The 14102-nt window shown below is 38.6% G+C and overlaps 1 protein-coding gene across 2 annotated transcripts; it reads right to left on the reverse strand.

The window, feature by feature from the left end:
• Positions 1–1847: 1847 nt before the first annotated feature.
• STX16 (syntaxin 16) lies at positions 1848–12833 on the reverse strand. Of its 2 annotated transcripts, none has more exons than XM_075176807.1 (8): positions 12401–12833; positions 7890–7997; positions 7119–7259; positions 6883–7045; positions 6399–6490; positions 5081–5224; positions 4912–4992; positions 1848–4110 (listed from the first exon to the last, which is right to left on the reverse strand). In XM_075176807.1, the coding sequence occupies exons 1-8, from the start codon at positions 12524–12526 to the stop codon at positions 4006–4008; spliced, it is 960 nt and encodes a 319-aa protein (XP_075032908.1). In that variant the 5' UTR covers positions 12527–12833; the 3' UTR covers positions 1848–4005. The 2 variants fall into 2 exon arrangements, with proteins under 2 accessions (XP_075032908.1, XP_075032909.1); XM_075176808.1 differs by having other exon boundaries at positions 12446–12831.
• Positions 12834–14102: the final 1269 nt, after the last annotated feature.

Below are 14102 nucleotides of genomic sequence, written 5' to 3' on the forward strand. Positions count from 1 at the left end.
GCTTCTTCTTTATGCAGAGTACAGACAGTCATTTTGTTAGTCAGTCTGTCAATTTTCAACCGCATTGTCCTGAATGCCCGATGTCTGGGCTCAAACTGATCATGCAGTCTGATCAAATGATCAAAATCCTATGACACCAAAAATATGTTAATACATACACTTGCGTTCCCCTTCCTGCACATAGGGCTGATAACAGATGGAGTGACAAATCCTGGATCAATCTTCTATTTGACCACTATTATGAATAGAAATTATAATGGATTTCTCCATGGCAACTTCTGTTGTATTCTTTTTTTCACATCTGTGTTCCCTAACTCACCTCCCATACAATACACAATGGGAAATGTAAACAAACACATTCTCACAACCACCTATTTTCTTCTGGCAGTTTTTCCAGTGGTGTGTCTCAAATCGCTGCTTCTTCAGGGGAACTTCTCTGAATCATTTCCTGATACATCTCTTTTAGTCTAAATTCAAACAGTTGGTTGCATAGGAGTATTGAGAAGTCTACCAAATATGGCTTATCATTTAACTTGCTATCTAGCAGTTGTGTAACTACAACTACTACAGCTATCAGGGCATGCAATAATTTGTACAATCTGATATCTGTTTATATACACATGTTCATTAGCTGACAAACATGTCAACCTATCATTCTGTTCACCCACCCAATGCTGGGACTTGTTCAACTTGTGTGTAGCCGAATCAGCCACAGACATTCTATGGCTTAGTTCTCCACGTTTATTTACAATGCCAGACAAAGATACTCTACTCCTGAAACAGCAGGCTGTGACACTAGAAACCAATGAGTAACTTTTACCTTGTTGTTCTTTACTAGAAAGTTGAAGGGTTTTGTGGCCTGGCGCATCATTGCACTTGTGTACCTAATCTCTGAGGAGTATCACAAGTCTATTTCTCAATCAGCAGACCGTATTGGTTAATTTTATTGCTAGACCTTCAACTCACCCTACTGGAACATCACGCAACCTTCCTGTGACAGGATGGACCGCCTATGCCACCCTGTCTGTTGTTGCTAGGAACAGGCTGGGCTTACTTTGCCACCATTCTCTTTCTTTATCGCAAATGCGCCCTCTAATTGTAGTAGAAGGGACTTAAGCTGCAGCCACCACTGGTCTCCTTCACGGCTTCCAGAACCACATTCCTTCTGCGTAACGGTCGCTGCTAGGGTAACCCCTTGCTGGTACAGTTTTGGACACAGCTTAGCAGTGTGGTAAGCCAGGTCCCTGAACTTTTTGCTGGCCCCAAGAAGTCTAAATTATTTTCAGTATCAGGATGCAATATTTCCCCAAACATGGATTTAAATGCAATCTATACTGAATAAAATGTACTTCTCTGTGATATCCTACATCACGTGCTGTTTACAATGTTCAGACAGGTTTCTTTCCCTTTATCCAGGCAGGATACAGGTAACAACTCCCTGTTGTGTATTCAAGTGTTGGTCACTCACATTGAATAGACTCAATTAGCCTTAATGAGGACTGCCTCTAGAAGCAAGACAAGACTCCTCAAACAAATGCTTATTGCATGAGACAAATACCTCACGAAGGAATGCATTTCCTATACAAAGTGCCACGCGATACAACAAAAACCAGTAAATACGCAATTATATAAATATGTGCCCTGCGCTATTTCCTTTAAATACATTTATACAGCAAGTTATTTTTAAGTGATCCAGCACCACTACCCATATCAAAAAGGCAGGGAATAACCTATAATCAAATATCCTTATGGATCTTAACACCCATACTTTCCTGTATCCTGAAATAGTCTCAGGCTCTCCTTTGTTTCATTAATACGGGTTGTGATCAAAATGAAACACACAGTCGTTAAATAGACAATCACTCCAACAGTTTAATAACAAAAATGAGTTGTAATAGAATGACAGTAAAGAAGCGGGTTTAAGAAACAAACCAATCAGTATCATATAACATGCACTGCACAGGGCTGAGCTGCATAGGACATTATACCATGCACTGAGAATTTTCCCATAATGTACATATTTTACAGAGGAGACACAGACCTACAGCTATTCCCACTAAAATAAGGGTCTTATAAATTACTCCTTTCTGATATTAGCAAGAGAAGACAATATCTGAATGATAATGGTAAGATACAAATTAAATTGTTTAGTTCATTATTTGCAGCCACAAAGAGCAGATTTAAAAACTACTGAAATGCAATGATTTTTTTTATTAACGGACCTGCAGTTTTTTTTTACAATAAAATATAACATAACTCGTACTGGCTTGCACTAGTCCTGTTCATGATAAATAATAGAACTCTCTTTTATAATAACAGTATTTACAAAGTGTTAACATCAGCAACCGATATTTCCACAAATTCTAGGATTTGAACTGAAGTTGATGGGGGTAACCTCAGTAGCAAGAATGAATCCGATGCAGTAATGCATATTTGAACAGATAAAGCAAACCTGCCTATTCACAGTGGAGACAGCCATTTTGTTTGGTGAACTAAATATCCATGAAGTTACGGCGCATCACTCACTTCATTAGAAATTGGTGAAATCACTGAGCCAACTAGTGAACTGATAATCTGAATATTGACTCCAGTCCGCTAAATGGCTGCCTCCAATACAAACAGGTGAAAGATATGTTTTAAAAAGGGCTTTAAACGGATTGGTAAGATTTCTATGTACTTTCCAGATTCAAAATCTAGATACATGTGAACACACATCAATCTGCCTGTCTCCTGATATTCACCAACACATGTAAAACGTTTTCATACATTATATAAAATTTTACATGGTTTGTGCACGTAAGCAGAGTGAAAGCAATTTATCTTTCTGGTGGGCTTACATATAAGGAGTGCATAAGAAAATTGTTCATTTTTTAAATACAGTGTTCTCCCCAGCACCCATTTCCCAGGTGCTCCACTCGGCTGTTTTTACTTTCCACAGGGCTCTTGGAGCCCAACAGAGTCCTATTTTAATAGAATAGAACATTGCTTCTCCTATTAGAACAGGCACTATGTGAGCACTACAGCCAGCAGTGTGTGTGTTAGACCACTGACCACCAGTCTGACCAGTCCTGACAGGTGTGGGCAATAACCTCCAACATGATTGAAATAATAATTAAAGTATTACACTGTACCCACACCAGCTACTTTTTAATGTCACCTGGCTGGCAAAATTTTCTAAAGAGAACACTGAAATAACAAGCTCATCAATAACTGGGTACAATTACATACATTTTATAATGTTACAAATGTCTCTCTTTCTTACAATAATCAGGGTACATGTTTTCCAAATTAAAGTGCACCCATTGCCTACCCAAGTGGACTGAACCAATATTCTTCCCCTCAATTCACTAAGAACTTATACCCATGCCTCCGTGATATCACTAATTATTAACAAATCAATAGGCTGCATTTTCATGAATATTGATGCAGCCAACAAAATAACTACCGCCAATGCGTGTAAGCAACAATACACTTCAATACTTAGCGGGGATTTTTTTAATCCCCCCCCTCCCCTTCACTGATTAACAAAACAGATTAAGTATGAATATGAAAGCCTTTCTAGATTATGCTAAAGAGATCCCCCTTGCCGAATTTGTATCGACAACATATTGGTGCCCATAGTTCAGACCACAACCATTTCTTAAACGTACAAATAACAATTAAAGCGTACATCATCATCGGCCCACAACCTTCATTTTCAAAGCATTGAGAAACAATAGTGTTCATTACAAGTAAGTAGTGCACAATACTAAGGTCAGCACTGCATTGGTCCATAATGTGTTTGTATCCAAATCTGGAAAGGATACCCAGATATGTGCATTAACTTCTTGAAGCATCAGCAGTGCTTGGAACTAGTTTCAGGTTCCCTGGGAGAAAAAAATGGTTACTTAATTTTTGTTTTTCTTCCCTGGACACATGGGAAGGAAAGTAAAGTCGACAAAAAAAACAAAACAAAAAAAATTCACAGAAAAGTCCAAACTAATAATAATAAAATTAAAGAATGACCTAATTAGACTTTACACCAATTAGCACAACAATTAAGACAAGAACAAGGACAAATAGAATTAAAATAACAAGCATCTTGCGGTTCTTTTTCTGGTACTGCTCTGCCTGCAAAACAAGAGAGAAATGGATTTAAACATAGTCTGAGAAAAAAATCCTGCATTTCTACCCTGCATGCCATCTGGTGTCACCAAAAAGTGGGAAATCTCTAAGCATCTATCCTTACATGAGCACAGATGACTCAGACATTTTTACAGCATTTACAATGAGGAAGGATGGAAATGCAGCACCAACCCACACACACAGTACCAGCAAGACAGTAGACTCGCTACAAACCAGTGAGATCAATTATGCATTTACTCATAATGTTGTGTGTTAAAAGTGTTTTTCCTTAAGTAAAAGCAATAAGAGTGCTTTTGAAACAATTCAGAATTTATATCCTCTACAATTTTGTGCCCGACATAACAACTTTGTCCACAATTTTCAGAAAATAGAATCTTCCTGGTGATTGAGTAAATCACTAGACACGGTTGGGATAAGAGTTATCAGAGAAACATCTGAACAATGACTTGAACTCTAAGGGTGTAATTCAATTGACAGTGTTCCTGTAAAAAGTAACATGGCATGCGCACGATTACCGATATTACGTTAATAGAGTGCATAATTACCGTTAATACAGTAATTACCACATAATAAGTAATAGACTTAGCGAAGCGTTGTATTGGTGGGAATTGAATTTTCCCCTAAGGCTTTCAAGCCTCCCCTTGGAAACGGACTAGTTTTAGTCGTTTTAAACAATGCAATTCTCTTGGCAGTAACAGTGAGGCAAATATAGTTATGTGATTGTCAGTTACCATAAAAATATTTTAACATACAATGTATCCCAATAGATATACAAGGATTACGTACCTTTTGCAAGTGTTTCAGCCCATCATCTGTTTTAATACAGGACTGCTCCACATTATAGTCAATTCTGTCCAAAACAGTTCCCTAAAAAACATATTTAGAAGTCACTTCAGGAGGATGTCTATTAAAAGGGTATCACAATTACTAGACAACAGAAAGGAATGCCAGGTACCTGTTCCACCACCATCCCTCCCAAGTCCCGGAAGATCTCATTCAGGTCAGAAATGGACTGTACAATCTGACGAATCTCACGCTCCCGTTCCTCCACCATTAATGTATTCTGCTGTACTAGAACAAGCTGATCATCTGTGAATTCCTGGACAGAGTAAAGAAAAGACTCAGAGCAAGGTGTTTTGTATTGTATAATCAGCCTGCAGTCACTCAATGGCTGCACCAATTACAGACAGCAGTATAATGCAAGTAACCTGTCATGTCTGCATGCTTTTCAAAGATCTTAAAGAACTGGAAGGAAAAAAAACAAAACAAACAGAAGAAAATCCCAGATAGACCCAAGCCTTTTGTTGTCTAGGTTAAACACATACTAGATCATGCCAACTATACTATAAAACAGACCATGTCAATAGATCTTTGCCGATTATCTGTACTGCTGTTACTGTAAAGAACCCTTTCCGATGCAGAAGATAAAATCTTCTCTGATCTGAAGGATCAGATGAAAAGGTGCATGCACCAATCATCAGCAGTCTGAATTTGCAGGCAGTAAGGATCAACATCTCATCAATCCTGATCAGATGTTATCAAAGATTATCGGTCATCTGAAAGCCTCACACAGCAATTTAGACATAATTTGGTCTGAAATTAAGAAACAAAATAATGCATATATAAGTCATGAGTGGCATATTTGATAATGTTTGAATCACAATTGCATATGGGTGGGATATATTTAACCTTTTTTAATAAAACATTTCTATCCTTATAAAAAAGGAACATGATTGTCTAAAAATGCAGATGAATACTAGATCAGACAGATAGGTTTATTATGAAGTGAAAGACAGGAGACAAAGGTCTGTGTTGCATAAATTATAAATATAGTTTACAGAATAATTCCTGCTTACAGAATACATTTACACTTTAAAATCCTTATATCAAAACATACTTCCCCATTAAACTTCATTCATTACACTTATCTATCTAGCAGTCTATATCTACCCTCCCTAAGAGTGTGTCTTTCAAAGCGGTCATTTAATCAGACTAAAGAAGTTAGGGTCAATTAAAGTGCACCTGTTCCTTACACACGAGGCAGCAGATTGTTTTGTAGATGGAACCAAAATCCCTAAGAATGTAATTCTCTAATAATGGCCATTTCACAGAGGCACCAAGAGAATAGAAGAATGCACCAATCATATGACAGACTCATGTAATTTGTTCTTAGTGAATTAATCTGCATACCAATTTAGCTCACACAACAGCTGGCTCCACTACATATAGGCGATTTTATACTTCTACTGCAATTGATACAAGCTGTTTCTTACCCGATCATACAAGGTATTATCCTCTCCATCATCCATTAGGGGAACAGAGGTGTCAAAGAAATGTTTAGATCTTTCTTCTCGATTCTTCATCCCTACAGATGAAATAATGGTTAGCATTGTGTAACAGCAATACAAATGACACCAGAGCCAGATCATCCACAGTATAACTAAAGTCATATAGTGTGGTAAATAGTGAACTGGTCTTATCCCTTGTTATTGGAAAAGACAGATAACACACACTCAGATAAACCATCATGGCAGCTCCCAGCCAGTAACCACTGTGACTGTATAAAAGGTAGATATTACTCTTGTAACCCTTTAAAAAGTCTGCAACTTTTCAAAAAATTATTTTAATACACTTTTGCAAGCTTTAAAAATAAGTTTTAGAGTTGTTTTTACCCAATTAGATGGCAAGCTTGTTGATATGTTCGTTATGGATTGTAAACATAAAAAAACACTCAGACATGGAAGAGACAATCCTTACTTTTGAGATAACCAGACTGAGCATGTCTGAAGTTTGTGGAGAGGTCCTGGAGAGACTGTGCCAGTGAAGAGACTACGTTCCGTAACACTCGCTCCTCCTGCTCTGTACAGTTCCGTGCTCGGCTCTGTAAGGTCTGCACTGCCCTCTGACAGCGGTGGAACATCTACAAGACAGTGCATGACATTAGAACAAGCGCAAGCAACAGTTTTTCTCTATATGTTATCACTCAATGTTACCTGTGTGATCTCCTGAGTACTGATTTCTATAGTGTGCTCCTCCTCTGTGCTGTCATCTAACGTGGGTCGGTTTAAGTGCTTGTCATGCAAACTGGCCAGCTCCTTCATCTTCTGTTTAATACGTGTGACATCATACTGGATCTAGAACATAAGATGATTGAGAACATCCAGTAGAATACATAAGAAAGCAGATTAAAGACACAAGACTATCAGATTCAACAAAGAGCTATTTAAAGTGGTATTCCCTTTTGTCCTCTGAGTTGTTCATGTTAATTTTTATTATCCTGGGATGCAACACAAAACTACATCCAATATAAAGGGCACCACAGAACAGCACTGTAATCTAGAGTAACAAAAATAAACCACTTTGCCAGATAAATATATGGCTGAAAATACACTGAGAGTACTTGCTAGACGCTGCAAGAGGTCAATCGCAAGACAATAAATACATGCATACATAAAATTATATTATAACTATAAACATTATGTAGAATAAATGTAGCAATATATTTGTGGGGTTCCAATAAACTGCAAAAAAAAAAAAGTGTATTTTGTTCTTATTTTTGCTACAAAAAAGAAAAAAAAAGTACTGGCACTGGGAAACAACTTGGAGGAGCAGGAGAGCAAACTGTTATAGGGGAGAGAAAGAATCCTTCTTTTGTCAGTGCCCAACAGAGAAAGAATCCTTCTTTTGTCAGTGCCCAACACTGGTGTCCCCCCTGCTACAGATGAAGAAAGGTTCCGCCCCATCCCCCCCATCGTGCATCTTACTTCTTCTATTCCATCCACCCATTTGGGAGTTAGACGCTTTGTGACTCCAATGGCAGCTTCTGGGTCCAAGCTAATGCCCGACACCAAGGCCATGCGGTCATCTGCAATCTGAAAAGAATAGGTAATCGGGTATGAAAATAATACTATACAGTGCACAAATGTCACGTGGGAAGAATGCAATGCGGCAGATGACAGTTATATAGCATGGTCTCAAATCATCACACTGGTCACTGCTTTTCTTAGTGAATACCCATCTAAGGTAACTTTATTGAACTTGTATATTGGACCCTTGTGTACGCTAAAGGAATGGTTTCCTTTTGGACAACCTCAATGATAGGTAGCTCCCCAATCCTCACAGTTAACTGTAATGAAATACTGGTCCACACATGCTGATAGCAGGTAGAGGAGAGCGTTATCGGCACAGCTAACTGCATAAAGCAGATCACCTGACAGAGGGGCCACATACATGACACACACGCTATCCTTGCCTGAATGGCTAGGTTGGGTTCAGTCAGCTCTGTCATCATCTTGCTGCCAAAGGAGCAGACAAAAAGCTGTGTGCAGGTGATTGCGGCAGTTGGGGTAACCAATAAACAGCTATATAAGTTAGGGGGTTCAGAGGAACTTGCATATAAAAGTGATTATTTATTGCTCCAGGAAAAAAAAAAAAAAAAAGTTTCATTACATTAATGAATGACACCACCAGCTGATTGTTACGTGGTCTATAGTGCCGGTGAATGTGCAGCATGTGACCACAACCACTTGCCACCTCTATTTCCTTTATGTGGACCTTCTGATTTCCTAAGCGATAGGCTACACTTGTTATTCTGTAATATAACTTTCAAACAGAGATCTAGTGGGATAAAGTTTTGACAATGTAACAGAACAACTAGGTTAGCGATTCCTAATCAAAAAACACAAAAAAACAGAAGACAGAAGTAAAGTAGCTGCACAAATGCAGGCACTATTGCTAAAGTAACACTAGAGAGTTTTCGCTAAAGGCTCTACACAAATAGTAATATAAATTAGAAGAGGAGCATTCGAACAAAAAGTCCAAACACAATAAAAACAAAAGTTAAAAATTATACAAGTACTTTAGATAACAGGAGCAAATCACTGAAAATACCATTTAAAGAATAAGACCAACTAGGGAAATCACTGAATTAGGGTGCAGAGACTGTACCTCATCAAGTTCCTGGGGTGCAATTCATCAGATGGAAGGCAGGGAGAGCAAGGGAGTACAGGAGTAATGAGAGAGAGAGAGAGAGAGAGAGAGACAGAATACAGATCATCAATGCTGATTAGTAGCAATCACCAATACTATGTCTTAGCATGCATTATTAAAAGAACATATCCGTGTAAATACTTACTACTGATTAAACGAACAGTACACCAAGTACTGGAAGAGATATTGTTTACAAATTATTGGAAAATTTAGGTTTACTGCATTGTAATCGAGAAGGATAAATGCCTTTAGATTGCATTAAAACTTAGCAGAGACCAGCATAAGGAGAAGCAGGACTAAGTAACATGAAAAATAGTACATTTTTATTGTTTTATAAAATGCAAATACTTGCAAAACTCAATTAGATTAGGAGAACGCTTTGCCTTATTCATGCATCAAAATTGCCTACACAAAAGTGAAAACAGCTATTTTTGTGGGCTTAACTAATATTCATGAGAATGTAGCTTTATCAACTCCATAGGAACCAGTGACAGCACGGAGGCATGCACTATTTTCCACAAAACAAAATGACTTTCCTCACTATGTGTATGTTCCATGTCTAGTTAGGAAAGATCATGATTTCTGGATAGAATAGTAAGCAATATTTCACAGCTGTCTTTTTCACACTGATGCAAGCTTCCATAACATTATAGATTAACATGCCAATTTCATGACATATACAATTTAGTAACCCTATTAGGATTTTCAGATTTTATATTTAATTACACCGAGCTACAATTTCTCTAAATAAGCTGCAATCTAAATTACTGTACCAACAAATGAAAAAAACTGAATCAGGGTCAACAGATATGACTTTTTTAAATAACTTTACCACTACTATTATTTAGCCAAAAATATTCACTTTCAAAGGGGAAAGAAAATCAAGCAAGCACTTGGAGAAGACACACTCACATAATTCAGGTGCCTGTAGTAATTTGGGTGACTTTACTACCAGTCCAGCCCTGAATGTAGTGGAGCTTAAGTTTACACATTTTCAAAGTATGAATAGATGCTTATTACATGAACCTTTAATATAATGTACTTTCACTTTAGGGGTTTAGTTCCACTTCAAAGTAAAAAGTAGCAGTGCCATCTACATCTTGAAAAAGACTTGGAAAATTGACATATGTACCCTGTCACTCCACTTTAAAATATATATGAAATGTTTTACCTATTTTATTGTAAACATTACACATGTATACAAGAGAAATATGTATATCATATAGTGCTATGATTTATCAAATAAGACAGAACTGCAGGGCTCCCTCAGTATACTGTCTCCTTCAGTCTATCTCTACTCAGAAGTATAAATGAGCATTGTATTTCACATACACTTCGTCAGCAGACAATGCAATGAAAATGGAAAATAAAAGTTGAATGGCTGTTGATGGATGGGTTTACACTTCCTACTGTTCTATAATACACTATGCTGCAAGGATGCCTCAGACTACGGAGCATATGGAACAAAACAAAACTGAGAACACAGTAATGTCAGTATTTCCTATTTACCGTTTCAGAGTAAAAAGTATATACATTCTGTATGATCACACCTTTTTTAGGTGTTACAGATGAAGTCAGTTATGCAACTGGGTTAACCACAGACTGAATAAAAAAAAATAAAGCCATTTTGTGACATTTCTGCATCATAATATGGACTGGAGAGAATTTAGTGCACATCCAGTAGAAAAATAAAAGCTTAATCCACTCTATAGAACCATGTCTGAGCTGCCTAAACATCAATACAGCCCAGCTCTCTATTGTGAATCATTATGAATGATGTGAAGGTCTACAGATCCTCTGTACAGCGCTGAATAATATGATTGGTGATATATAAACAAACATAAATAATACAGCTAGAAAAAGGGTCACCTTAACTTGTGGGCTGCAAATTAAAATTCCCCCCCCCACTAAATATTTTTGCAATGTTATTATTTATGACAACTAAGGTTATGAAATTGACATTATGAAATTTGATACATGCAGAAGGACAAATATTTAGCACAAAAAAAAATAACACTGAAAAGTAGCCATCAAAAAATTAATATATTTTCTTACAGATGGGCTCAGATGCAACCTGGAACCACTGCTACATAGAGAGATTCCAATATTATAATCTGGCTGAAGAGAGACTCATTCTCCTCCATTGGATGCTTAACAAACTGGTGAATAGAATCAATAGGTCTAGAAGCAATGTGACAAGCAAGCATACAACTGGGCTGCCAAGCTTTTTCACATGTAGTTTTATAAAGTTAAAGTAAAACATGTGTTCTATCCAGATGTTCTGAAACTACAGTTTAATGCCAACTTATTTATTTTGTCAGAAATATAATGCTGTTCTGGATGGAAATGTGCTTTCTTACTATTGTTTCAGTAATGGGAATACTTAATATGTGCACATTGCCCATTAATACAAGGATACTACATTAAGCAAGTAATATAGCTGCTCTTGTGTCATTTTTCAGAAAAACATAATTTAAATATACTGAGAGCAGATGTAACATCACCCATCACCAGAGAGATATTCTCACACCGCTCCTCACATACATATATATATAAATCACAGAGGTGTTACTTATTATATGACCATCCCTGGGCCAGAGACACATCACTTCCCACATACAGGTATATATTACACAGGAGGTCAGAGATCCCACCTCCTCATATACAGGTATATAATATTACACAGGAGTTCAGAGATCCCACCTCCTCATATACAGGTATATAATATTACACAGGAGGTCAGAGATCCCCCCTCCTCATATACAGGTATATAATATTACACAGGAGGTCAGAGATCCCACCTCCTCATATACAGGTATATAATATTACACAGGAGGTCAGAGATCCCCACTCCTCATATACAGGTATATAATATTACACAGGAGGTCAGAGATCCCACCTCCTCATATACAGGTATATAATATTACACAGGAGGTCAGAGATCCCACCTCCTCATATACAGGTATATAATATTACACAGGAGGTCAGAGATCCCCCCTCCTCATATACAGGTATATATAATATTACACAGGAGGTCAGAGATCCCCCCTCCTCATATACAGGTATATAATATTACACAGGAGGTCAGAGATCCCACCTCCTCATATACAGGTATATAATATTACACAGGAGGTCAGAGATCCCCATCCTCATATACAGGTATATAATATTACACAGGAGGTCAGAGATCCCCACTCCTCATATACAGGTATATAATATTACACAGGTCTCACAGGTGCTATAGATTACACTGTATGTTATATGATCACCGGGGCCGGAGACTCACCGCTCCGAGGCTCCGTGCACTCCCCGTGCGGCTGGGATTACTCACTTGCTCGGCCAGAATGTGCCGGTTTTGGGCGGCATTGTTCCGCAATAATAAGAAGGCGTCGGTCAGGCGGCGAGTTGCCATGATTCTAGCCGGACCGAACTCCCCTTACCCACCGATACCCGCCACTCACATACCCAGGCCCCGCGGCCTATACCCGCCGGACCCGCCGGCACAGACACCGACACTCCGCATCCCAGGACTTCCGCCAGGAACATGCACCGAGCGCTCTACTCCGCCACTTCCGCCAGAACCGGGGTATGACTAAGAATAATATCCGTAACTTCCGACAACTACACCAAGCACTCTGGAACATAGAATGGCGTTACTGCTGTAGCCATTTTGTCGGAGACCGTTCGTTGAGTTCTTCCACAGCTCGGAAATATGGTCGCCGACACATAATGTAGGCTATGGAAATAGAGTACGGACACATTTTAGTCATTTAGCAATTGATACCATTTTGTCTCTTGCACATAGACAATGAAAACATATGGCATGAACTACGCCCTTGTCACTGATTGGTCAGTAAGCGTTGTCAGTGATGCTGATAAAGTCCTATTACAGACGTAGGTACTGTGGTTCTCCAGCGGCTCTCTGACAGGTCGTGCTGGGGGTGATCCACAGCAGCCGGTGCCGGAACCGGAACCGGAACCTATTATAGGGAAAACGTATATTACAAAGATTGGAAGCATTTTCCAACTATCCATATTTGACAAATTGACCCATTCTCACATTGAGATATAAGCCTGTTTCTGTCCTTTCCAGATTATATTTAGCTACAGCAGTATATTTAGCTGGGTGTCGAGCAGTTAATGTGACAGTCACCGTTTTAAAGGCTTATTTTACTCGTTTGATTTCCCTCTGCTGTCACCTGAGCTGAGTTAGTCCTTTACCAACTGGTGTTTAAATGTATGTATAAATGTGAAAATAACCCCCATTTTATATTATGTTACCATAACCAGTTGCATTCATACTTGGGATTCCATTGTAATTTTTTAGACTCTGCTTCATTGCAGTCCATTGCAACGCGCGTTTTAAAAAGAAGTCGACGAACCATGCACACGTGCGCCTGTATTCAAGTATATGCGAATCTCAAGAAACATTTCCATTTGAATATGGCTGCACGGTCGCTAAGTGGTTAGCACTTCTGCCTTACAGCACTGGGGTCATGAGTTCAATTCCCGACCATGGCCTTATCTGTGAGGAGTTTGTATGTTCTCCCCATGTTTGCGTGGGTTTCCTCCAGGTGCTCCGGTTTCGCCTCTAGCTTTTTCATACGATCCTATTAAAAAGCTAGAGGCGAAACGTACGTCGGATGTGTTGACGTCAGCAATGACGTCACAGACCCGGAAGTACTAGCCGAGAGCGGTCGCGTTACCGCTGATCTCGGTATTGATGTGCATCTACATTAGGGTAATCTTTATTTTTCTGGGGGCAATTTGTATACTTTCATACCAGGGACATGTAGTTTCACTCCCACTTACAGTGGAACGTTATTGCAGAACATTTCCATTCATACATGGATGGCTCATGACAAGATTTTTCCATTACATGTATGAGCCTACTAATTGACAACTGAGATTATCTCGTATTGGTGAGCAATATCAATGTGATGTTTGCAAAGTGCATGCAGCCCTGCTTTTTGACAATAATATTTTCA

The sequence above is a fragment of the Mixophyes fleayi genome, chromosome 6 (genome assembly GCF_038048845.1).
Source record: "Mixophyes fleayi isolate aMixFle1 chromosome 6, aMixFle1.hap1, whole genome shotgun sequence".
In the NCBI taxonomy this organism is placed as follows: domain Eukaryota; kingdom Metazoa; phylum Chordata; class Amphibia; order Anura; family Limnodynastidae; genus Mixophyes; species Mixophyes fleayi.

Coding starts and splice junctions, on each gene's coding strand:
- STX16 (XM_075176807.1), bottom strand. CDS start 12,526: ATGGCAACTCGCCGCCTGACCGACGCCTTCTTATTATTGCGGAACAAT. Junction 7,260..7,889: donor GGGTGGATGGAATAGAAGAA/GTAAGATGCACG, acceptor CTTATGTTCTAG/ATCCAGTATGATGTCACACG. Junction 4,993..5,080: donor GAGGGATGGTGGTGGAACAG/GTACCTGGCATT, acceptor TATGTTTTTTAG/GGAACTGTTTTGGACAGAAT.